Genomic DNA, 26,417 nt, shown 5'->3' on the forward strand with positions numbered 1-26,417 from the left:
AAAATCTCAACAGCTGGGGTGGAAATAAGTAACAGATAAAGTGGACCGCCAGCATACCGAAAGGGTGGGCAACATTAGACACTTATTAATGCGAGCATCTTTAATGTTCATGCTGTGAGGAAAAGTTGTGGTACAAGCGTTAACATTTGTCTTGTGACACCGCACCGTCACCGTTTTAAACACTGCCTGCTGTACAGTTCACGTCTGAGGTCAGGCTCTGAGCTGCTGGAACCGGCTCAATTACTGTTCCCGCAGCGCTGCCATGAAAACCTTGACTGTCCCTGAAAGCAAGATAAAGTCACTGTTCCCAATAGGACACTCTAAACCGCTTCCCTTCTTCCTGAACAGCCCACAAAAACTCTTACAAACACGGTGAAGTATGACGAGGCAGTATGGAAGGCCAGCAGGTCAAACGCCTGTAAATGAAATGTGTCAAATTTACATTACAAGAATTGAGGCTGCAGCTAAGTGAAGGACGATTTGAAGGTCTGAAGTTTGCATATAAGAAGTTGAAAAATAAGCAGTAAAATGCTTTACTTGTGAAACCAAATTTATAAAGAATTTTTTACACATATTTATGCAGTTTGATGTGTGAACCACGGCCATTTCATCCTGAAGCCCAAGACCGGTTGCGCACTGAAGCTAAGGGTGCTTTCACACCTGCCTTATTTAGTTCGGTTGAATGGCACTAGAGTTCTTTTTCCCTCTTGGTGCGGTTCGTTTGGGCAGGTGAGAAGGCAGCAATCGTACTCGAGTGCGCACCAAAAGCGGACCAAAAAAGCGTACCGAGACCTGCTTGAAGAGGTGGCCTCGGTACGCTTTCAAACGAACCCTGGAGCGGTTAGTTTGTGGGGAGAATATGATCCGAACTAAAACAGACCCAACCGCAAAAAGTACTGTGCCTTTTGGACAACTCCAGCTGCTGTAGGCCGATGCGCTGTGCATTATGGGATATGGAGGAAAATATTTGTTGACATCGCTTTACCAAAAGAGAGAGTGGGAAAAACATTACCTACATGACCATGTCGCAGTTTAGCTAAATTAATCCACGCCTCCACCTAAAGTGACGTGCGATGCATTAAAACATTGTTTCCGCGCTTCATTCTCAAAATGTATAGTTTGTCTAAAGCAGGGATACAATCAGCCAGCGCAGTTGTCCCTCCAGAGTAAAAAGCGACATTTTGTGTCTGCCGGTTTGTTTACTTGCGGGAGTTCACTGGCATTTTCCCGCACGTGAATTCTGGTCAATCAATAAGCAGTTTAGGAACTATGTTCAACAACATCTGGCCAATGAGAGATGTGGATTTTGTCAGATGACTGCATTTTGATTCTTTACAACCTGTTCGGACCAAAGCAATCAGTGTGGTGTGAAAACGACCTAAAGAAAGCAGAAAATGCAACAATGTATCCTTTATTGCCCTTGGTCCGGACCAAATGAAGCGAACTACAGATGTGAAAGTACCCAAAGTAGGGCTGAGTCAAGTTAGTACCTGGATGGGAGAGCACATGAGAAATCTAGGTTCTTTTGGAAAGGATGTTAGTGAGGCCAGCAGTGGGCGCTCAACCTGCAGTCTGTGTGTCCTAATGCCCCAGTATAGTGAGATGTTAAACTAAAGTCCTCATTAAAAATACCATGGTACTTATAAAAGGTGTGTTCGACTGCAAAGGTGTGCACAGCTGCAGCCGGTGATCAATAAGATTAGACGAGTGCAGACGGGGGCGGAGTTGAAAACTAAGTTGTCAAGCCGGACACTTCAGGTATAAATAACTAAACAGGAAATATATATAAATATATATATATATATATATATATATATATATATATATACATACATATATACATATACATATATACATATATATACACATACATACACATATATATATATATATATATATATATATATATATATATATATATATATATATATATATATATATATATATATATATATATACATACACATACATATTATTATATATATATATATACACATACACATACATATTATTATATATATATATACACATACACATACATATTATTATATATTATATATATATTATGGGTGGAGCCGAACCTAAATACGTTTCTGTGTGTCGATCACGTGGGTTTCCTCCGGGTGCTCCAGTTTTCCCCAGTCCAAAAACATGCGGTACAGGTGAACTGGGTTAGCTAAATTGTCTGTAGTGTATAAGTGTGAATAAGTGTGTATGGATGTTTCCCAAAGATGGGTTGCAGCTAGAAGGGCATCCCCTGCGCAAAAATAACGTGCTGGATAAATTGATGGTTGATTCCACTGTGGCGGCCCGGGATTAATAAAGGGACTAGGCTGAAACGAAAATTAATGAATATTAGCATTTAAGCTAGAGATCTATAAAGCTATTTCTCATTAGATAACGACTGCCATCCCATACATCTTATTTCGACATACTTCAGGAGGGTTTAAGTGTTCATTAGGAGGATACCCCCAATCCCCCAGTGATTGGCACCCTGCATATGTATTTTTCATGTTAGCATATCATTATGATATCTTTTAATGATAACACTTGATATTTGTATACATTTATCCTAAAAATTTGCATATGCAAATATAGTTAAAGTCTGACAATTCCATTTGCTTTTCTGTGTAATCAAATGGCCCGAGTACATGTTGACCATTAAGTTTTGTTTATTGACTTTTGGCCCTGTTGGCCCTACCATACACAACCCACTGAGCCATCGGGCATCAGAAATGACAAGCTGTTAGCCTCAGTCCACTTTCCTCTGTGTACAAACAAATGAAGTGCTGAGCGGTGAGGTGCGGTGCCCATTAGATGTGCTGCCAGACATAGCAATTAATTAGCCAGCCAAAAACAGCATGATGTGCCGTCTCCAAGTTTGCTGGCTCCAAGAATTACAAACGATTGACTTTCTTCAAGGTGCAACTCAATTAGTGATATCAGGTTCGAGGCGAGGAATCTCTGATGTTTTCGTTTGAATTGAATTCTTGTAAAGACTGAGAGCAAAGATCGTTTGGTTTAAAAGGACTAATGAAAAGTACTGCTATTTTAATACCCTGGTAATCTAATTCAAATCTGATTTACACAAGTTTATAATGCTGTGCTTGAGAATGCTTGATCCTGATTGGCCAATTATGTATTTCTGAATACTGATGCATTTCTGTATACAATCTGTATTCTGCAATATCAGCACTCGTACAGCCTCTTCATAGTTGCGTATTACTCTGCTCACATAGAGTGGCAGCCGATCAATAAACTCACTACAGTTTGACAAATACTGCTGCTATTGGACAACATAATGTACTTTTGAGGCTTTTTTAGGCGAGAATGTTGTTGTTTAGATTAAACTATGCAGTTTATTTATTAGGTGTCTGTTTTAAATATTCATAATTTTGGAGATGTATTGATTTTATTCAATGTATTGGTGGCCATCAGCCTGTCATACTGAGCAGAGCAAAGATGGTCGACAATCCGCCACAAGATTCAATTCAATTCAGCTTTATTTGTATAGCGCTTTTACAATGGAGATTGTGTCAAAGCAGCTTCACATAAATGGTCATAGTAACTGGATCAGGGTAGTTCAGTTCATAGTGTTTAAGTTCAGTTTAGTTTAGCTCAGTTCAGTGTGGTTTAAAGTCATTACTGAGAGTCCAAGCACTGAAGAGCAAATCCATCGATGTGTAGCTCTACAGATCCTGAACCATGCAACCATTCAAGATGGCGACAGAGACTGCATAATAATGTAATGTAAAGTGTATTTATATAGCGCATTTATTGTGTATGGCCGTACACCCAAAGCGCTTCACAATCATGAGGGGGTTCTCTCCACACCACCACCAGTGTGCAGCATCCACTTGGATGATGCGACGGCTGCCACAGGACAACAGCGCCAGTGCGCTCACCACACACACCAGCTATTGGTGGAGTGGAGAGACAGTGATAGAGCCAATTTGGTGGAAGGGGATGATTGGGAGGCCATGATCGTAAGGGCCGATAGAGGGACTTTGGCCAGGGGTTACACCCCTGCTCTTTCACGAGAAGTGCCATGGGATTTTTAATGACCACAGAGAGTCAGGACCTCGGTTTAACGTCTCATCCGAAAGACGACGCCCACTGACAGTTTAGTGTCCCCTTCACTTTTACTGGGGCATAAGGACTCACACAGACCACAGGTTGAGCGCCACCTAACACCACTCACTAACACCACTTCCAACAGCAACCTAGTGTTCCCTAGTGGTCTCCCATCCAGGATACTGACCAGGCTCAGCCCTGCTTAGCTTCAGTGAGTAACCGGTCTTGGGCTGCAGGGTGACATGGCTGTGGCATAATAAGTCCTTAGGGTAGAAAAACAGCATTTTCTATGTGCAAGTTTCAAACTACAGCTGATCAAACCATTATAAAACTTGTAAGTGACATTCTAAGACGATCTCTCTCATTGGTATGTTGTAGTGCTGTATTTACACCATAGTAATCTGGTAGTGTTTGCTTTGCTTTGGCTTTTTCAGGGATAATTATTGTAAAATCTCATTTGCAACGGAGAATAAAACTCGGAACTCTCTGGGAAATCTCTGTAGACTGATGACATTTCATGCCGTTCAGCCTTACAATCTTAAAATGTAAGCAAAAAATCTTTTTTATCATCACTTTAGACATTACGCAAGAGAATCATTCAAACACTAGCTCTAAAGTGACGTTGGTAAAGTAGCAACGGTTTCTGCTGTTCTGACGTCAGCTGCTGATGTGAATGAATGGCAGAAGAAAGTAGTTCCTTGTATAAAAGGATTTTTGAGACTCTCCATGTTTTATTTTCTTTTTTATATACACAATTATACCATCGAACTGATGTATAAACGCAATATGACAAGTCACTGGAGGGACACTAAGGCCTCGAGATAATGCACGTTTCCCACCAGTGCCGATTTACAGCCATATCGCACTGCTACTCATGTCATATTGCTCATATATATCCATACAAATATATTTTGTAAATCTGAACAGATAATAATATAAATAATAAAAAAAAATATTAACTTTAAATATTGAAATCAACCAACTCAGGTCAGGACATGCATAAGCAGTATATACTGTACTGATACATGTACTTTGAATTAAAGGAAAAACCTGTTCAGTTTAGAGATTTCAGTCTATAAAACATGACAGTGAATCCTTTTATTCTATGATCTGAACGCTCACCTGAATAGCTGCCCAGTCTGGGTGCATTGTTGTCTGCGCCATCATAGAAGTCCAGGGAATCCCAGTTGTGTTCAGTGGCAAAACTCACAACTTGGATCTGATTAACAGAGAAAACAAGAAAATGAGCAGAACGCGGCAAAAGCAACAGCAGAAAGACAGACACATTAATCAGAATGAGCTTTATTTGCCAAGGATTTTTTATTTTATTTCTTTGTGGTATACAGAAGCTCTGGTAACATACGCACATATCAACACAAAAGAAAAGAAAGGATATTTAAATAAGTGAAAAAATCAAGTAAACATTAACATTATAATAATATACATACAACATATAAATACATATAATCAGGGCTTGACATTAACACCCGCCAACCCGTCAAATGCGTGTAGATTTCAGCTGTGGCAGGTTAGACAGATACACTCACTAGCCACTTTGGCTGGTTGAAAATAATTTTTAAATTGTAGTTTTTATTAAAAGCAGGGTTTGACAATAAGGATGGCCCAATATTCGTACAAACGTAATCTTAGAATCAAGAAGCAGCACGACTGACACAAATAATTGTGTCCGCGCAAGCAAAATAATCCAAGTAAACACAGAATGAGATTATGACCATTCGCACGCACAGGTGATGTGATGCGCGCGACTGTTAAAAAGCGTAACTGGTGCGATCGGTTCTCTTTGATATATACTGGACAAAAAAATGACGATGGTGCACCCACAGTCCTGCTGCTTTCAAAAGCTCCAGATGTAAAAAAAACAAAACAAAACACTTTAATAAGCAGCAGCAGTCACTGCTTTTGTTAATTATTCCTTTAACAGACTATTAATAGGCCTGATATTAACTGTGTGCGTGTGATCATTTGTTTTATTATCACACACAGTGATAAAAATGATGTCTGCAAAATTATTGCAAACAATTTATTTGTGTTGACTTTAAACAATTAAATTATATTTAGTGATTTTTAACATAATTTGTTTGTTTAAATTCAGCCTAAATAAACTGTTTACTACCACTTAACTTAAAACATTTTAGTAAATATCCAAGGAATCATCTTTAAATTAATTTTTTTCAGTGTACAGTAAGTTTTTTTTTTAACTCTTACAGTTATTTTTGTTTATATATATATATATATATATATATATATATATATATATATATATATATATACATACTTTTTTTTAAAGAAAAAGGTTTGTTGAATTAAAAAGTGTATGTATACAGCTATATTTTGCTTATTTTGACACATTTAAAATTTGTGGTTAATAAATAATAGTTAAGTTATTTTTGGTGTGGTCAGAGATTTGGTAAATCCTTAATTTTAAGCTCTGAAAAGTCATGGGAAATGAAAACTAATTGCAATGCAACAAACCATTTGCTCATGCACATTGAGCAAGCTCATACACAACACACACAAAAAGTGAAATGAATGAGGAGGCATGTGGACAAAACACAACATCTAAATCAAGTAATTTTATCGCGTCAAAGTCTAATTTCTGCATATAAAATATATTTTTCCAACAACAAAAGTGTAAGCACGCGCGCTTCTGTTTCCTTGCGTGAAGCAACTGTGCTGCAAATGCAACTGGCGTGAACGGTTCTCTTTGAAATAGACTGGAAAAAAAAGCGCTGCTTGTGAACCCACAGTCGGACAGACTACCGTGCATAGTTTTAGATACATGACAATAATTGTTTTTTAAATGTTGTTTAAATTTTGTTGAAAAAAAAAAGTACATGCATACAGCTATAGTTTGCTTGTTTTGACACGTTATTTAAAATTTGTGGCAAATAAATATTTTTGGTGTGGTTCAAGATTTGTTAAATCCTTAATTTCGAGCTCTGAAAAGTAATGTGAAATTAAAACGAATTGCAATGCGAATAGATTATGAAACCACAACTTATTTGCAAGGACATACACAACACACAAAAAGTCAAATGAACGAGGAAAATCTAAATCAAGTAATTTTAGCATCAACAGTTTTTGCATAGAAAATATGTTTTCCTTGGATTCAGAGACTTAAACAGGTCTATATAATGGAGAAAATAACATGTCTACAAATGAAGACTGATATTTTTCTGAAGAGGCGGAAAAGTATTATGACATATTTAGATATGTATATTTAGAGGTTGCTTAACCTCACCTTTTTATCACTGTAATTGGATGCAACTACAATGCAACACAATGTAACTACACTGAAAAAAAATATTCAAAGATGATTCATTGGATTTACTCATTTAACTCAATTTTTTGGGGCTGAATTTAAACAAACAAATTAAGTTGAACATTATTAAAGATAATTTGTTTGTTTAAATTCAACACAAATAAATTGTTTGCAACAGTTCTGCATGCAACACTTTTTTCAGTGATAGATGTACAAACGTATCACCTGTGAGGTAATTATGATGACAATATATTTTCTTTTATTTTGTATTATTTTTTATTGATTTTCCTTATTTTTTATATTATTATTATTATTATTATTTTAGTTTTCAAATTATTTTTATTTTTATTTTTATTTTTTGTATCCCCTCATGTGTAAGGGGAAAAACTGTTGGGGAAGGGGTTGTTCTGTAAAAAATTATATTGAAAAATCTTAAATAAAAAATTTCAAAAAAAGAAAATATATTTTCCCAACAACAAAAGTGAAATGTGAAAATGGCAAGTCTTTAGTAAAGCTGGAAATCTACTAGCCACAGTGGCTGGTGATCAAGAAAAAATTTATGTCAAGCCCTGTATACAAATATAATGAAAATGTCGAATATATCAAATTATATTTTTAAAATAAATAATTAAAACTTGGGTGAAATTTTTTTTTTAAATATTTGGAAAAAAAAAAAAAAGAAAAGAAAATTTCACAGAAGGGCTGATAATTTAGCCTTTAACTATATGCTGTTGTGAGTGTTATTATTATTATTATTATTATTATTATTATTATTATTATTATTATTATTAATATTAATATTATTATTATTATTATTATTATTATTATTATTATTATGCAGGATTAAAAATAGAAAGTAGACACCGGTCAACTTGGTGCACCATAACAGATGTTTCCAGTCCAAGATACAACCTCACTGAATGTAATGAAGGAATCTTTTATTTTTTATTTTTTGTTGCAAAGTGTCACCCGAGTCCAGCGTAAACACAGAATAATCTTTAAATAAACATTCTCAAAGCTCTTAATCCACAAAAATATGACAACATTCAGGAAAAAAAGCAAGAAACAGACTGGCAGAAGTTTTGCAGAACTCAACTCCTCGTCATTTCTAAATTAAACATCGTCTCATGCATAATTAATTGGACATTAAGAATTCCCTTTATTGTAGTTTAAACCTTTCCATCACTGACGCTTCCTGTCTGAAACATTTAATTTGAGACGCTTCAAACAAGCTGCTCGTACTCACTTGTATCCCAGCTCCCTCAGGAACAGACACCTTCCACACGCAGTTGAGGTTGTTATCGTAGGGCTCCGGGTATCCTGGGGACAAAATCGTCCCCTTTCGCATTGTCAGAATCCCTCCACAAGGCACTGTGAGAACCAATCAGAGGACAGGAAAGTGAGATACCATGAGAATGAGGTTTTATTACTGCGCAAAAGGAAGCAGTTCATCAGAGACTTTTGATGAAGAACCAAAGGTAAGACTTTAGTTTGGGTCACAATTCAGGCTAGGAACTGGGTTTCTCAGTAGCGGTTGGATAAACTTGGAGTGAATGGGAGAGTATAACAGAATTTTTTTCAATCACATTGGCTGAAATAGTAAAAGAAAAACGGTAACACTTTACAATAAGGTTCATTAGTTAATGCATTTACTAACATGAACTAATCATAACCAACACATGTACAGCATTTGTTAATCATAATTGAACATTTACTAATGCATTATTAACATCTAAGTCCATGCTTGTTAACATTAGTTAATGCACCATGAGTTAACATGAACTAACAATGAACTACTGTATTTTCATTAACTAACGTTAACTAACATGAACAAATACAGTAGTAAATGTATCGTTCATTGTTTGTTCAGGTTAGTAAATGCATTAATTAACATTAACTAATGAACCTTATTATAAAGTGTGACCAGAAAAACTCCACAATGGCGTTATTAAGACTTTCAGAAAAAGAAAATAAATAGTGGGAGACTGATAACAAGGGTGTCAACCATAATTAGGGTGCAAATTACATGGGGCTTAGGGGGGGTTGACCCCCCTAATTAACGCTTGATATCCCCTGAAGCAGAGGTGGAAAGTACAAATACTTTGTTACTGTACTTAAGTAGATTTTTCTGGTATCAGTATTTTGCTCCACTATTTATTTTTCTGACAATTTTTTACTCTCTACTCTTAAATCAGACTCGTTACTTTCGTTTTCATGTATTTGGTGGTGCGATCTATATTGTTTCTTGTCATTGCGCAATTTAATCGCCTTTTTGATGCAGTGAGCTTATTTTTGTCATTGTGCATTTATTTTTATTAATAAATAGGGTATATGCAGAGCTAGCGTTTCTTCCTATACTGATAAACTACCGGTGAGCGGTGAATGTGACTTTTTTTCCCCCATTTTATTCGGTTCCTTTAACAGCATTGATGTAATTACAATACACACAGTTTTGGCAATCATTTATAAATAATAATAATAATAATAATAATAATAATAATAATAATAATAATGATAATAATAATTCAGGGAATATTATTATTATTATTATTATCATTATTAAAATAAAAATAATGATAATAATAACAATAATGACATTAATAATAATAATAATAATATAAATAATACTAAAAGCAGTAGTAGTAGTAATAATAAACATAATAATAATAATAACAATAATAATAATAATAACAATAATAATAATATTAATAATAATAATAAACATAATAATAATAATAATAATAATAATAATAATAATAATAAATTATATAATAATAATAATAATAATAAGAAGAACAACAACCTCAACAACAACATCAAACATAATATTAATAATAATAATAAACATAATAATGATAATAATAATAATAATAATAATAATAAACATAATAATAATAATAATAATAATAATAATAATAATAATACATTATATATTAATAATAATAATAATAAGAAGAAGAAGAAGAAGAAGAAGAAGAAGAACAATAACCTCAACAACAACATCAAACATAAAATTATTAATAATAATAATAATAATAATAACAAATTATATATTAATAATAATAAGAACAACAACAACCTTAACAACAACAACAACAACATCAAAAATAATAATAATAATAATAATAATAATAATAATAATAACAAATTATATATTAATAATAATAAGAACAACAACAAACTCAACAACAACAACATCAAATTTAATAATAATAGTAATAATAATAATAATAATAATAATAATAATAATAATAATAGTAATAAAATGTGCTGCATTTAAAAATTAGAGAAAGGTCTCTTCAATATCTCCACAGTCTGGTAAATCACTTCATTCCTGTTTGCTGAAGTCCTGCCAGCTACTGTCTGAAGCGACACTAGAAGCCAGAGAGTGGATCTGTCAATAACAAAGCACAGGCTGCTATCTGACTCCAGCAGGGCAGAACCGTCTTTGTTATCCCACGCTTAGGTAAGATGCTATCTGTCAAGGACAAGGGGGATAATCTAGAGGTCAAAGCCAATCACTCTGTTTAAACAGCTACGAGCTGGCCGAGACACCCTGATTGATGTCCCGTTTTTTTTTTTCTGGGATGGAGAGCGAGGAGGACACAGCGAGACCGGATGTGGAGCAGGCCTCAATAAATCTGTGTCAGATTCTTCAATTATTAACCAAATTCGCTTCCCTGCAATTTTGGGGTCATTCATTTTTAAGCAGTGATATATAGAATGCGGCGTGCGCTCGCTCAGGTGCCGGTGTGAAAAATGGCCGATCTTTGACCTTTCAGACAGAAGCTACACGGAGAGCAGGAGGAAATAAAACAAGGTGGGACACCATAAAACAGGTGCCTGTCTGAAGCCATGACTGGATGTCAGCACTCACATATTTCATCAGCACTCGTGACAATAGAAAATAAAGTGTGATAGTCTACCAGGATATGGCAACAAATGCAGCAACATGAGGAAAAAGGAGACCTATTGTGCAAAACTCACTTTTAGAAGGGGTTTAAACACAGCTGTGTGTAAGCACAGTGTGAGAATAATCAGTTTCTGATGGTAAAAATGAATTAATTCAATTTTTATAGTCACACTTGATAAAAACAGTCGGCTGAAACACTTTGATTGACGTTCTCCCTTTGTATGTGTCATCAGAGAGGAAAAACCCCGCCCATTAGTGACAATCTCTCCCGTATTGTACTCGCAGAAAAGAAAAAAGGTACACGGCGGTACAAATAATGATCCTTAAAAGTACCTTTTATGGTACAGAAAAGACGTCTTATGATATTGCTCTGCAACTTTTATGGTACAATTGAAATAAAGGTACAAAATTGTTCTTATAAAAAAGGTCTTACTACAATATCAATGAAAATAAATTTTACTGGAAGCTGAAAATAAAAATTAAAAAAAAGTGATTTTATGAATAATTTCCATATTAAAACATGAGTCATTATTTAAAAGCATATGTTTAAATTAACTCATAAAATTTAATTATTAAGTTCTTTAAAACAAAACAACTGGTAAAACAAAACTATAAGTATTGTTAACTACACATTTAAGGCATTTTTAATCACTTTATTATTTTTTTTCTTCGTTTAATCATATTTATGTTGCACTATATAATCATATTGCACTATAAATGTACATTAAATATACATTTATCCAATTGTGATTTTGGATTTTTTTTTTTTTTTTTTTTAGAATATGCAAAAATCATACAAATAGAAAAAAACATTAACAAATAACAAATACAAAGCAACAAAACAAAAACAACAACAATATAGTCAGGTACTGGTATGTGCGCGAGTGTGGCATTTTTAATCACTTTATTATTTTTTTCTTCGTTTAATCATATTTATGTTGCACTATATAATCATATTGCACTATAAATGTACATTAAATTTAGGTAAAATAGCACCAATTGTGATTTTGGATCTTTTTTTTTTTTTAGAATATGCAAAAATCATACAAATAGAAGAAAACATCAACAAATAACAAATACAAAGCAACAAAACAAAAACAACAACAATATAGTCAGGTACTGGTATGTGCGCGAGTGTGGCATTTTTAATCACTTTATTTTTTTTTTCTTTGTTTAATCATATTTATGTTGCACTATATAATCATATTGCACTATAAATGTACATTAAATTTAGGTAAAATAGCACCAATTGTGATTTTGGATCTGACTCATTGAATGTAAAACTAATTAACCCATAAACATATTAGTGTAAAAAGGGAAACTGATAAATATCTGATAAATACTGACTCCCACTGTAAATATATACACGTGTCTATGCATTTGATCTGCTAAAATTAACATTTACTTTACACCTAACCACAACAACATGCCACTGATTAGCCTCATTCCTTAACACACAGTAAACCAGCCAATTAGACTTCTGCTAGCATACCGCTAAACAGCTGGGCTTCAATATAAGCTATTTAGTGTGTATGTGTGTGTGTGTGTGTGTGTTGAGCTTTTTTACCCTGCCTAGCCTAAATATGACAAGAAAAACATAATAATCAGCTGCTTAGCAGAAAATCTATAGCACACCAGAGTGAAAGACTGGCAGAGAGACGACTAAGGAAAAGCAAAAGAGTCGGCCTGTTAAAATCAGAGCTCTTACGCTGCTTAACGCCTCTCTAACGTGAGTAAACAGCTGAAGACGTGTCATGATTTCCCTCAGCCGCTTTGCTAACTCCAGCAAAATCTGCCTAATTGACTGTGCTCACCTGAAAGACCCGTCCTGTCACTTTCTACTATGACTTTTTAAATGGATCAAGTTAACAGTACTCAATAGGATTAGTTTTTGAACTTAAATGGTTTGTTGCAATCGGTTTTCTCACATGGTTTGAATTACCTTAACTGTTTGGGATTTACAGTGTAGTAGGAATTATATCTCTAGTCATCATTCTCTGATCTTATAGCCCTATATATATATATTTATACAACAGTTCTGTCTGGTTCTTGAATTTGATTGGCTGACAGCTGTGCGATATCTTGCTAGTAACATCACACAAAGGCCTCATCACCTCTGTGTATTACTCCGCCCACACACAGCAAGCAATAAGCAGGCTACAGTTTGATAAATATTACTGTTGTTAGACAACAAAATGTACTTTTGAGGCTTTTTAAATCGAGAATGTAGTTGTTCAGATTGCAACTATGCAGTTTATTTGCAAGAATAGTGCCTATTTTAAAATATTTACAATTTCTGAGAGCTTGTCGGCAGCGGTTGACGTTGTCTATCCACAAGATGGCGCCAGAATCGCATAATAGGCCCTTGCTGAGTGTGTTTTCTTGAGCGTGAATTAAAAAGCTGAAAAACGGAAGCGTTGTGGTTTTTAAGGTGGACCGGATAGAGTGATTAAGAAGCTGTGAATAAGAAGCTGGATTCAGCCTTGTCCCTCCTTATCGCAAACACAACAGCAGTCTGGTGAGAAATCTCTGTAGACGGATGGCATTTTATGTCACGTTCAGCCTTATAATTTTAAAATGTGAGCAAAATTTGCTGTTTTGTCATCACCTTAAGAGGGTCACACACCAGAAGCGCCGCTTCACATTACGCTATAGAGAATCATTCAAATACTAGCTGTAAAGTGACGTTTGTGAATTAGTAACGGCTTCTGCTGTTCTGACGTCAGCATGTGAATGAATGGTGGAAGACAGTAGTACCTAAGTAGTGTTTTAGACTCTCTGAGTTTGATTTGCTTTTTCATGTACAAGATTGTGCTGTCAAACTGTTGTATAAACGCAATATCACATTCGTTGCAGTGCGATATGGCTGTATATCAGCACTGGTAGGGCGCTAAGGCCTGCAGCCTCCCACCAGTGCTGACATACAGTCATAGAACACTGCTACTACTGTGATATTGCTCATATATATATATATATATATATATATATATATATATATATATATATATATATATATATATATATATATATATATATATATGCCTTATTACTTAATATGCCTGTTGCATATCCATAATACACTTTGATATAGCATATTGCTTTCTAACTAAACGTGAACCAATCTAGAGTTTGTTTCAACTGAGCTGAGAACACCTCATTCAGACGATCTTGGACCAATTGTTTTGGCATGGATCAGAGTGTGATTGCCAGTTTCACACATACCCAAACGAACCAAGCTAGAAAAAGCACCCTAAAGGTGACGTAGAGGTTTGTCTTACCGATGCAGGTGGGCAGGGTGTCGTTCCACTGAGCGAGGGCATCTGGGACGGTTTCACAGTGAATGGCAGTGGAGCCGTGGAGCGTGTAGCCTGGGTTACACTCGAACATCACTGACGCCCCCACAGCGAAGTTGTTGCCAATGCGTTTGCCGAAGCGAGGCTCTGGAACTGAGCTGCACTGCGTGGCACTGGTCCTCGGTACAGCTGTGACACAGAGTACAAGAAAAATATGACGATTTACAGAGATTAAATGCATGTCTTTTGGTTCTGAGCAATGCAGTACCTGCCAATGGCCAGGGATTTGAAGACATTTACTGGCCTTAAGATTTTTATAGCAACCATCTATTAAATATTTAATTAGAGAATGCAAAAATGAATAAAGAGGCAGACAAAATGTGAAAAAACAAACAAACATTTAACTCAAATAAGTATGAAAATAAGAAAAACATATCACAACACAGCAGCAACAACAATAATGCAAAAAAAGTTTTTTTTTAACTTTAATAACAATACGATTTAAATAAATTAACAAGATTTATCCCTACAATACTACTGAACTGTAAAGTTTTTAATGATAAAATCTATAATAATATCACCACAACAACAACAATTTAGTAAACATGTAAAATGTTATCATAATTATTTTTTATTATAATAATCTTCAGTTTATTTGTTGTAATTAAACAAATCTACAAAAATATCCCTACAATACTATTCAAATGTAAAGTATTTAAAAATAATAATAATAAAAATACTACTACTACTACTACTAGTAATAATAAATTATTATTATTTTTTAATAATAATAATAATAATAATAATAATAAAAATAAAAAAATTTAAATTAAATTAAATAAAATAATAATAATAGAATAAAATAATAATAAAATATTATTAACAAAACATGAAAATAAAAAATTATAAATTAATAATAATAATAATAATAATATTATTATTAATAATAATAATAATAATAATAATAATAATAATAATAATAATAGTTCCTATTATTATTATTATTTTATTTTTTTACTATAACAGTGCAGTAAGAACATTTACTTTCATGGTTGTTATTTATATGTGCCAAAACTTTCTTCAATTAAACAAAGACAAAACTGAAGTCATTGCATTTAGCAACATAGATGAGGTTCTCAAGGTGAATGTGTACCTTGGCTCTAGGGGTCAAACAAAAAATAATGTCAAGAATTTTGGATTGACTCTGGAGTCAGATCTGAGTTTCAGTAGTCATGGCAAAGCAGTAAGTAAATCAGCAAACTATCATCTCAAAAACATTGCAAGAATTAGATGCTTTGTTTCCAATGAGGACTTGCATATGCTTTTATCAGCAGCAGAGCTGATTACTGTAATGGACTCCTCACTGGCATTTCCAAAAAGACAGTCAGACAGTTGCAGATCATCCAGAACACTGCGGCCAGGATTCTGACCAGAACCAGAAAATCAGAGCACATTACACCTGTACTCAGGTCTTTATACTGGCTCCCAGTTACATTCAGAATAATTTTTACATTACTACTACTTGTGTATAAATCACTAAATCAAAGCAGGGTGAATCAGCCATCACCTACTAACTGCTGGAATCAGCTTCTAGAAATGATCAGATGTGCTCCAACATTATGCACATTCAAATCAAGACTGAAGACACATCTGTTTAGCTGTGCCTTTACTAAATGAGTGTCTTTCTTTTCTTTTTCAGTCTTTTTTTTACCTGTTTAACACATTTTAATTAGTTTTTAATTATTTTTTGTCTTGTTTCTTTTAGTCTTGTTTATAAAAAGCACTTTGAATAACTATTGTGTAAGAAATGTGCTATATAAATAAACCTGCCTTGCCTTACACTTCCGCCAAAGCAGATTTTTACTCACAAATGTTAATTTAGTCCTTTTTACGCTTTTACTCTTAATAAAATGTCCTTGACTGTAACCTAATGCTTTGAGATGGAATAGCAGCAGATTTTTTTTATATCAACGATATATATATATATAAAAAAAAACATGTATCTGTTAGAGTGTGACCTTTATTCGATGTGCACAACTTTGTTAAAAAAAGGTTGTTTTGGGAACTATCTTACACAGTAAGTGGAACAAACAGCACTTGAAAATGTCAGGCCATGACCTGATAACAAAACCTGAACTAGACCGTATTCCTCTGCCGGTTACGTTGCAGATATCTTATAAAATGCCAAATTACATCACCACTCAAACACAAATATGAACGCGCGTCTCGAATGTAAAATGAACTCATCAGTCTAAGAGTGAAACATTTAATTCAGCAGCTGAACTGGAAAACACTTGTTGCTCAGAGTCAGTTTAATTGACTCCTATACAAAAATAAAGATGTAAAATAAAGGTGGGAACGAGTTAAAACAAGTCATCTGACTTGCCTGAGAACATTTCAAGGTCTTGTGTGGCTTTTTAAAGATGCAAAAACAATGCATTTTTCATATAAAGATTTGAAATATTTGCTAAGGTATGCAGCGTCTCTGCTAATAAACTGCAGCAAAAATAACTGTAATTATAATTTAATTAGAAAAAGGCAAGTTAATTAAAAATCAACTTAAAAAAGTGGATAAAAACTTTATTTTTAATGGGCGCATTTTACAGCAACAGCGGTTGAGTTGACCATTTTTAATCAGCTCATTTAGAGTCCGGCAGGAGAGCTTTTAGCTTAGCCTAGATAAATGAATCGGATTAGACCGTTAGCATCTTGCCCAAAAAAAGAACAAAGAGTTTCGATAATATTCCTATTTAACTCTTGACTCATTGCAAATTTAAATATTAATGCATCTACAGCAGCCATGATAGAGCATCAAAGGTCCTTGATTATTACTCCAGATTGAAAGTATAGTTGCTATATCCATGTCAATCTAGAAAATAGCAACTTTTCATTTTCCTTCCAACATAATGTAACAAAAAGTTGAATCAAGCTGTAAATATGAAAAATAAATATAAACTTTTTTTTCATTTTTGAGTGAGATGCTAATGATCAAATACAATTCCGATAGATTCATTTGGTAAATAGGATAATTATCTCACCCATTTTTGGAACAAGATGCTAATGGTCTAATCCGATTCAATGATCTATGCTAAGCTAAGCTAAGCTAAAAGTGCTCTTGCCAGACCCGGAGATCAAACGAATGGATTAACTCTGTGGACATTGTAAAATGTGTGTGTTCCTATAAGCTTTATTTAGCTGATCTCCAGGGGCCTCATGTATCAACGCTGCGTACGCACAAAAACTTTGTGTACGCCAGGTTTCACGCTCAGAATCGCTCACGTTTGGATTTACTAACAATGAACTGAACGTGGGAATGTGCGCAGCTTCATGGCAGCTTTCTGGCAGGCGTACGCACATTTTTTGTGCGTGTCTGTTTTATTTCCATTGGCGACTCCTAGAGGCAGTTGTGTTAAATTCCTCTCTACAAAGTGTCTGAGCCTTGCAATGGCAGCTGTATGAGACGGGTTCAGCAGGTATATAAGGTTTCCATACCATACATTTGACCAGCTAAACATTAAAGCACAATTTGCAGCAGTCGCCTGTTTTCCCAATGTAATCTAGCGATCTACCGCACACACATTGCTATAAAGACACTATCTGAAGATGAATTTGCATGCGTGAATCAGAAACATTTCCATTCAATAAATGTGCAAATAAAATATGATGCTTATTGATATGAACTTATTGATGATTCCTACTTGTCTTTCTCGTGATAAATAGTGGGCAAAATCTGATATGTTGCGGGGGAAAAAACAAGAAAGAAATCATCAGACGCTGGATTCGAGCCGAGTTCATGCTCGAACGGAACTATTCATGATTACATGCGTCTTACAAGGTGCGCCACTGAGACTGGTAAGGGTTCCGCAACATTTTACAAATATAAACCACACTATTTCTATCTCTAATGCACTCAGTGCGATATGTTCAGACCCAAGTGTGTTAACCGCATCAGTTAAACTCTCCCACTCTATTTTTTTCTTTTGTTGTTAATTCCGGAGAACAAACTTGCAAATAACACCGCTTTTCTCCGGTCTACCTCCAAAAGCAGCACCTCCAATTCACATTCTGTTCAAAGTTTCTCTTTTTGCTTGCTTTTGCCATTGCTTTTTCGTTGGGTTTTGCCATTAGCATAGTCATTAGCATATTCATACAGGGGAGGAGGCAGGGAGGGGTTTTGTGCTCGTGCATGTTGCGCTCAGTTTCACGTTCATTCGGATGTACAAAATAATATGCGTGAGATTCGGCGTACGCAGTGTTTCATACATCTGAATTTTTTTCTGCGTACGCACATTTACAGCTTTGTGCGTACGCAATGTTTTAGTATGATTTCCACGCAAGTCTTCGTACATGAGGCCCCAGGTCTGGTGGAAGCACTTTTAGCTTAGCTTAGCATAGATAATTGAATCGGATTAGACCATTAGCATCTCAATCAAAAAGCGAACAAAGAGTTCTAATCGTTTTCCTCTTTAAAGCTTGACTCAATGCAAGCTTTAAATATCATTGCTCCTGCTGCAGCCCTGGTACAGCAGCAGATTTCCTTGATTATTACTCCAGATTGAAAGTGTAGTTGCTATAGCCATATCAATCTAGAAATTATTCCTACATAAAGTAACAAAAAGTAGAATCAGGCTTGAGTAAGATGCTAATGGTCCAATTCAATTCAATGATCAATGCTAAGTTAAGCTAAAAGTGCTCCTTCCAGACCTGGAGATTGGCTGAATGGATTAAAAAGTGGATTAACTCTGGTGGGAGCGCTTTTAGCTTAGCTTAGTATAGGTCATTGAATCAGATTAGACCGTTAGCATCACGCTCATAAATGAACAAAGAGTTTTAATAATGTCTCTCTTAGCTTGACTCATTGCGAGCTTTAACTATTAATGCACCTACTGCAGACGTGCTACAGCAGCAAAGTTCCTTGATTATTATGCCAGAATGAAAGTATAGTTCCTATAGCCATATCAACTTTTAATTTTCCTTCCTACATACTGTGAATAAAAAAAATAAAAAAAAATAAAAAATAAAAAGAATTGAGTAGAATCTTTGGTAAATAGGAAAATTATCTCATCTCCTTGGTCATTTTTGGAACAAGATGCTAATGGTCTAATCCGATTCAATGATCTATGCTAAGCTAAGCTAAAAGTGCCCCTGCCAGATCCGGAGATTGGCTGAATGGATTAAAAAATGGGTTAACCCTGCGGAAGCTGTAAAATGAGTGTGTTGCTATAAGATTCATGCAGCTTTAATAAAAAAAAAAAAATATCCCTAATTTTGAAAATACCAAGCTTTACAGGTTCATGAAGTCCCACCACAGTCCCGACATTGTGTATGTAAATAGAATAAGCATACAGATTTCTGACAGAGCTAAAAACTGACCTTGATACACAAAATGAAAGCCTTTGGCCGTCTCTGGTCCAACTGTACTGAACTTGATAGTTATTTGATTTCCAGTACTCAAGGGCAGAGACTCCCCTGCAAAACACACACACACACAGAATAAATACACACGCCTTAGAACTGCATTATAGAGCACATGAAACATCAAGAGTAAGCATCATTCTTGAATCTTTTGGCTTCAAATGACTTCTGATATATGTATATTTGCACAGAGGAAGCGGCTGAATAGAAGGTTTCGGGTTTGCCTTGAACCATCAAATGCCAATAAACATCTTTCAGCTAAAAAGCCACTGAAGGATCCTACTATAGCAGACGTGATGACCACATTATGAGATAAACACACTGAATTTGCTTACACTACAACGATTTGTTTACATCTTCTGTGGTATTTTTATGCTCTTGCATTGACCATGTATTTGATAGCAGGATTGGTTTTGTGATGCTCTGTATGCTGCTTAGTCCTACAGCTCTTTTTTGCAATAACATCTGAACGTTTTAAAGCCGCGTCATAGGCTTGAGATGAATAATAGTCATGGATTAATTATGTGAAGTCCAGAAATAGGATATTAAGCTTGAGCTTTACCTGAGTGCGAGCCGGAGAGAGAGGACAGCAGAGAAGACTGTTGTGTCGGCCCATCATAAATGTCCACCACATCATTCAGAGACGTCTGGAACAGGACGAACTGTCCGAATAGAACTGAGGGAGATACAGACAGGAAAACAGGTCAAAAATATTGCTAACAGTTTTAAAATACAGCTACAAATGCTGTGTTCTTGACTTACAAGCCCATTTTGTCTTTTATAAGTGATTTACAAAGCATAAACAGTCCTTATTTCAGATTGGGACACAAGCTGAGTTATTCAAGCATTTATTACATACAAAGTAACTATTAGTATATGCCTCATTAATAAGATATATAAATGCTAATTTTAATAGTGTATTAATCGTTCTGAAGGATCTTAAAAAACACTAATTATTCTTAAATAACTGGATTGTAAAAAAAAAAACATCCTTAAAGTAAATTTTACATTATACATGTGCTTATACACTCATCGGCCACTTTATTAGGTACACCTGTCCAACTGCTTGATACTGCATATTTTTAATCAGTCAATCACATGGACCATGTCCATCCCTTTATGACCACATTGTAGGCATCTTCTGATGGCTACTTCCAGCAGGATAACACACCATGTCATAAAGAGCAAATCATCTTGGACTGGTTTCATGAACATGACAATGAGTTCACTGTACTCAAATGGCCTCCACAGTCACCAGACTCAATCCAATAGAGCACCTTTGGGATGTGGTGGAACTAAAATCTCTGAGCAATATTTCCAGTACCTTGTTGAATCTATGCCCCGAAGGATTAAGGCAGCTCTGTAGGCAAACCCGGTACGAGTAAGGTGTACCTAATAAAGTGGCCAGTGACTGAAGTCAAGAATACAACATTTGTAGCTGTATTTGTAAACTGTTTACTAACATCTATTAAATGTAAGGTTAATGCTTAAATAATGATTGAACTATTTTCTAATGCTTAACAAATGATTCATAGAGTGTAGTTATTACAAAGTGTATTGAATCAATCATTCACCGTTTACAAAACGCATACATTGTTGTTTTATTTCATGCTAAATACGTATTTTTTCATGTCTGAATTTTAATGAATCAATCAGTTCTTAAAGGGATAGTTCACCTAAAATTCTTCTGTTGAACACAAATAAAGATATACTGAAAACTGTTGAGAAAATAGTAATTTAAGTTTGATATAGGCACCCATTACCCAACACTATTCACTATCTCTTCCTTTAAGTTTCTAACAAAAGTAAAAAATTCATAAACGTTTAAAACCACTAAATGATTTTTTTTTGGGGGGGAACTATCCCTTTAAATCTAAAGTTCAACCTTTTAGTTAACTTCACGAGGCACTGAATTAAATATGCAATAATCACAAGAAGCTTTGTTTCTTCTTATTAGAAACAAAGTGTCATCTTTCAGATTCTGCATTTGATGAGGACATTCAGACACTGTACTAAATGCTGCTTTTTGCTCTTTGATGGCAACAACTATTATTTATAGCAATTAATGAGCATCTCATGTCTTGTAATTGCTCAATTAGTGTTACAGACATCAGAAAAACAATATGCCACATAGCATAGCATTTACCTCAAAAGTTTACTAGAGAAAAGAAGACTTAAGTAAAAAAAAAGTTATTGTGCATTAATTAGCCTATATATATATATATATATCCTCCTGAGACCCAAATACTTTTTTTTTTCTGTGATCTCCAACATCGTTTGGGTAAAAAAAAAAAAAAAAATACAATTTAGAGTTTTTACATTTTGTATTTATTTTTAATTTTACAGCATGTCCACTGTAGTGGACCACAGGACCATTTTGCGTGCTTTCATACCTGTGAATCGATTCAGTTGTTCCGTAACAGAGATTAACTACTATTATTAATAATATTGATTATTATTAGCCACTTTAAATCTTATAAATAGCTTGAACATGAACACTGCGATGCTTATGTGTAAAAATAAACAAACAAACTAAATAAATTGTCAACGTTTAAATTAAAATGTGCTTTTAAAAGTTCATTAAAAATGGTAGGCTACTGTAAAAAAAATCTCCTGTACTTAAATGTAAAGTGTTAACCTATAGTATCCTATTCATCAAAACCTGGAAATGTTTCTTGGACCAAATATAAGGCTATATATCATCATATTTATATATGACCATTTTTGGTACATTTTTAAATATATGTTGCATGTACATATGACATATTGGGTTACTCTGCGTACCACTAGAAGGAAGCCTGCGTATCACTAGTGGTAAACAAACCACAGTTTGAGAACCACTGCTCTATAGTAAGCTAATATTTGTTTAGTTTCCCCTCGATGAACAGTACTGAAGAGCAAAGTACAGTACAGACAACTTATCAAATCCAAGATTATTATGTACCGTTACACTCCAATTTTATAGTAATATTATCAGAGAAATTTTGTCATATGTTTAAGAATTCTGTTATCATACATTAATTTAAACACCACAAATGCATTGCAGAAAGTGAATGTCGCGATCACCAGCAATCCACTCATGGCAGATCGCTGGTGAACTACACGTCACATTAACGAACTACAAATCCCATCATGCCCTTTCATACACACCAGTTGCCAATCACCACTGATGACACACACACAGCTGAAACTTGTTATCGCTGATCATTCTGACTACTTATGCAGCAGTTCATTGCTGAGTCTTTGTTTGATGTTACTATTTGTTAGTGTTGCTATTTGTTTTGCAAATTTATTGGGTAATCTAATAGATAACAAAAAATAATACTCAGGACAACTACTGTTTTTATGTTGGGTTAAGGTTGGGTTTAGGGTGGAGGTAGACCTTAATAAAATACAATAAATGGCAAATTGAATTAATAATATAAATAATTTTTGTTAACTTCCAGCCGCAACCATATCTGATCTAGTTTTTAAACGTAGCCTTGTTTATTGTTATATTCTGTATCGCCGCCTATTTTGACCTAATGGCTATAGGATGAATACAATTTGTATTGTTCATATGTACCAGCAACTCCTGTACTGATCATTGCCTGCTCGCAAGACTATTCTTATTAAACCTACACTTAGATCCTTAGCTTTGTTGTCCTCGACTCACTCCCTCACGCAACAATGACATCGTGACTTTATGGGAACAAGTATGACAAGCTAGCTCTGACCGATGAATCATTTGTTGTACCCCTCATGTGCAAGTCACATTAGACAAAAGCATCTGCTAAATGAATCTATGCAAATGCATATTTTTATACAATAACTGCGTAGCGTACACTAACACAAGCTACCTCTCGACTGTTCAAACCCCAGCCAGAAGCTCACTAACAGTAAACCGAGAGCTTTCATCTTTCACTTCACATACTGTATATTTAGATTCCCAATTAGAAGCCACTAAGCACTCGTACTCAAGTATGACACTGAATCATTTGTCTTCAATGGTTTTGCGTGTTTTCAAGCAGCGAGAGCTCTCTGAGGTAATAGGGCTGTATGTTTATTTAAATCTTCTAAATTGGCCATCACACTGTAACATCTCCTATTGCGTTTGGGTATCGTGCTGAGCGCTGCTTTTGTCATCCGCTGGGCACACTTGTTTCAGTCTTATTTGCCGTCCAGTGCTTTGATGTTTCCAACGATAGATGAAAATCATCAGCATGCTCACTCATCACACTCAAAAAAGAAAAAGATAATCCCTCCTCATATTATGAGTAGACGTCAATGGGGCCTATCTTTGCTGGACATTTTTTGTATGGAACTTTCAACAGCGCGCATGGAGCTCAGTTAAAAACTGTTAAGTCCTGGAATTTATCTTTTGATATTGTCAAATCCTTTGTTTCTTTCTTCTAATGTAGAGCTTTTCTGTTTATATGGTCTTTATGTATCTTGTGATATAATAGTTAATTATTTTCACTTACCTAACTTTTACTCTGTATTTTTTTATTTTTATTTATTTTTTATACACAGCAACATTTAAACTTCTGTTATTATAGAACAAGTCTACCTGGGTGGGGGGTGGGGATTCAGGGTTGTTTTATGATATGGTCATATGCTGTATGCTCTCTATATTAAACAAACACTGAAATAATAAAAACAATTTTTCACAAAAATAAAAAATTAAAAAACAGGGGAAAACGATTAGCTGCATGTTCAAACTACGTGTTAAAAAGAAGCCTAAACAATACAATTGTTGACATTTTTTTTTTGGTCAACTTATTGTTATATGTTCAATCCACTTAAATTTAGAAAAATAAGTGAACTTAATCAGTTAGTGTTGGGAACATTTCATTTTAATTTTCATTATTAAAAGGATAGTTCATCCTAAAATATCATTGTTTACTCATCCTCTACTTATTCTAAACCTGTTCAAGTTGTTTTCTTCGGTTGAACATAAAGCAAAATATACAAAAACAAATTTAGAGAAAAAAAAACTTCATTAGTATATTTTGCTCCCGCTATGAATGTCAATGTGATCTTTTTCCAACATTCTTCAGAAGTTTAGAATTACTTGAGTGTGAGTAAATGGTGTGCAAAATGTTATTTTTGGATGAACTATCCCTTTAAATCCCATGTTTAATCTTCTTGTCTTCACTAGGCACTAAATTAAATATGCAATAATCACAAGAAGCTTTACTTTTGTTTACTCTGTCAAAAAAAAAAAAAAAAAAAAAAGAGAAGATTTTTTCTGCTGGTTTAAGATTAGCCAAAACAACACAATTCTTGACATTTCTTTGGGTCAACTTATTGTTTTATGTTTAGTTCACTTAAAATTGTGAAAGAAAAAAGTGAACTTAATCGTTCCGTGTTGGGACTATTTAATCTATTTCAACCTTTTTGATTTTAAAGGAAAAGTTCACAAAAAATATTATTTACCCATTCTTCATTTTTTCTAAACCTGTTTGAGTTTCTTTCTTCTGTTGACCACAAAGCAAGATATACAAAACAAATGTAGAGAAAGAAAAACTTCATTAGTATTTTTGCTCCCACTGTAGATGTCAATGGCATCTTTTTCCAACATTCATCAGACGAACATTTAGAATCACTTGAGTGTGAGTAAATGGTGTGCAAAATGTTATTTTTTGGGTAAACTATCCCTTTAAATCCCAACTTTAATCTTTTTCGTCTTCATTAGGCACTAAATAATAATGCAATATTTACAAAAAGCTTTACTTTTGCTTGTTTAAGTTTCTTCCTTCTGATGAACACAGATACACAAAACAAATGTAGAGAAAGAAAAACTTCATTAGCAGGCCTATTTATTGCTCCTATTGTGGATGTCAATTTCAACATTCTTCAGAATATCATCAGAAGAATCACTTGAGTGTGAGGAAATGATGTGCAAAATTTCATTTCTGGGTGAATTATCCCTTAAAATCTCAAGTATAACCGTTTAGTCTTCACTAGGCACTAAATCAAACATGCAATAATCACAAGAAGCTGTGCTTTACTTTTGCTTTCCCATCATACTCAAAAAAAGATGCTGCTTTTAAATGTACTTGTTTAAATGAGCCAAAACAAAACACAATTATTGAAATATCTTTGGACCAACTTAATATTTTATATTCATTCATATATTAATTTTCCTTCGGTTTAGTCCCTTATTTATCAGGGGTCGCCACAGCGGAATGAACCACCAACTGTTCCAGCATATGTTTTACACAGCGAATGCCTTCCAGCTACAACCTAGTAAGTTACACCCATACACTCTCGTATTCACACACACACACATACACACACACACACACGCACGCACGCACGCACGCACGCACGCACGCACGCACGCACGCACGCACGCACGCACGCACGCACACACACAGAGCCAATATTGTTTACCCAATTCAATTATAGTGCATGTGTTTGGACTGTGAAGGAGAACATGCAAACTCCACACAGA

General features: G+C 34.5%; 1 protein-coding gene across 9 annotated transcripts in view; it reads right to left on the minus strand.

Annotated features, from left to right (window-relative positions):
* Positions 1-26,417, minus strand: part of csmd3b (CUB and Sushi multiple domains 3b) — a 990,558-nt gene that overhangs the window by 247,028 nt on the left and 717,113 nt on the right. For all 9 annotated transcript variants that reach the window (XR_012395232.1, XM_068215335.2, XM_017352314.4 and 6 more), the window contains 5 exons: positions 20,541-20,654; positions 19,937-20,032; positions 14,549-14,752; positions 8,604-8,728; positions 5,197-5,293 (listed from right to left, as the gene is read on the minus strand). Coding sequence is in view for 8 of the 9 variants with exons in the window: in XM_068215335.2 (XP_068071436.1) it covers positions 5,197-5,293; positions 8,604-8,728; positions 14,549-14,752; positions 19,937-20,032; positions 20,541-20,654 (636 nt within the window). In the remaining variant the exon portion in view is untranslated. The remainder of the gene's footprint in view (positions 1-5,196; positions 5,294-8,603; positions 8,729-14,548; positions 14,753-19,936; positions 20,033-20,540; positions 20,655-26,417) is intronic.

Source organism: Danio rerio, chromosome 19 (assembly GCF_049306965.1).
Source record: "Danio rerio strain Tuebingen ecotype United States chromosome 19, GRCz12tu, whole genome shotgun sequence".
NCBI classification, from domain to species: Eukaryota; Metazoa; Chordata; class Actinopteri; order Cypriniformes; family Danionidae; genus Danio; species Danio rerio.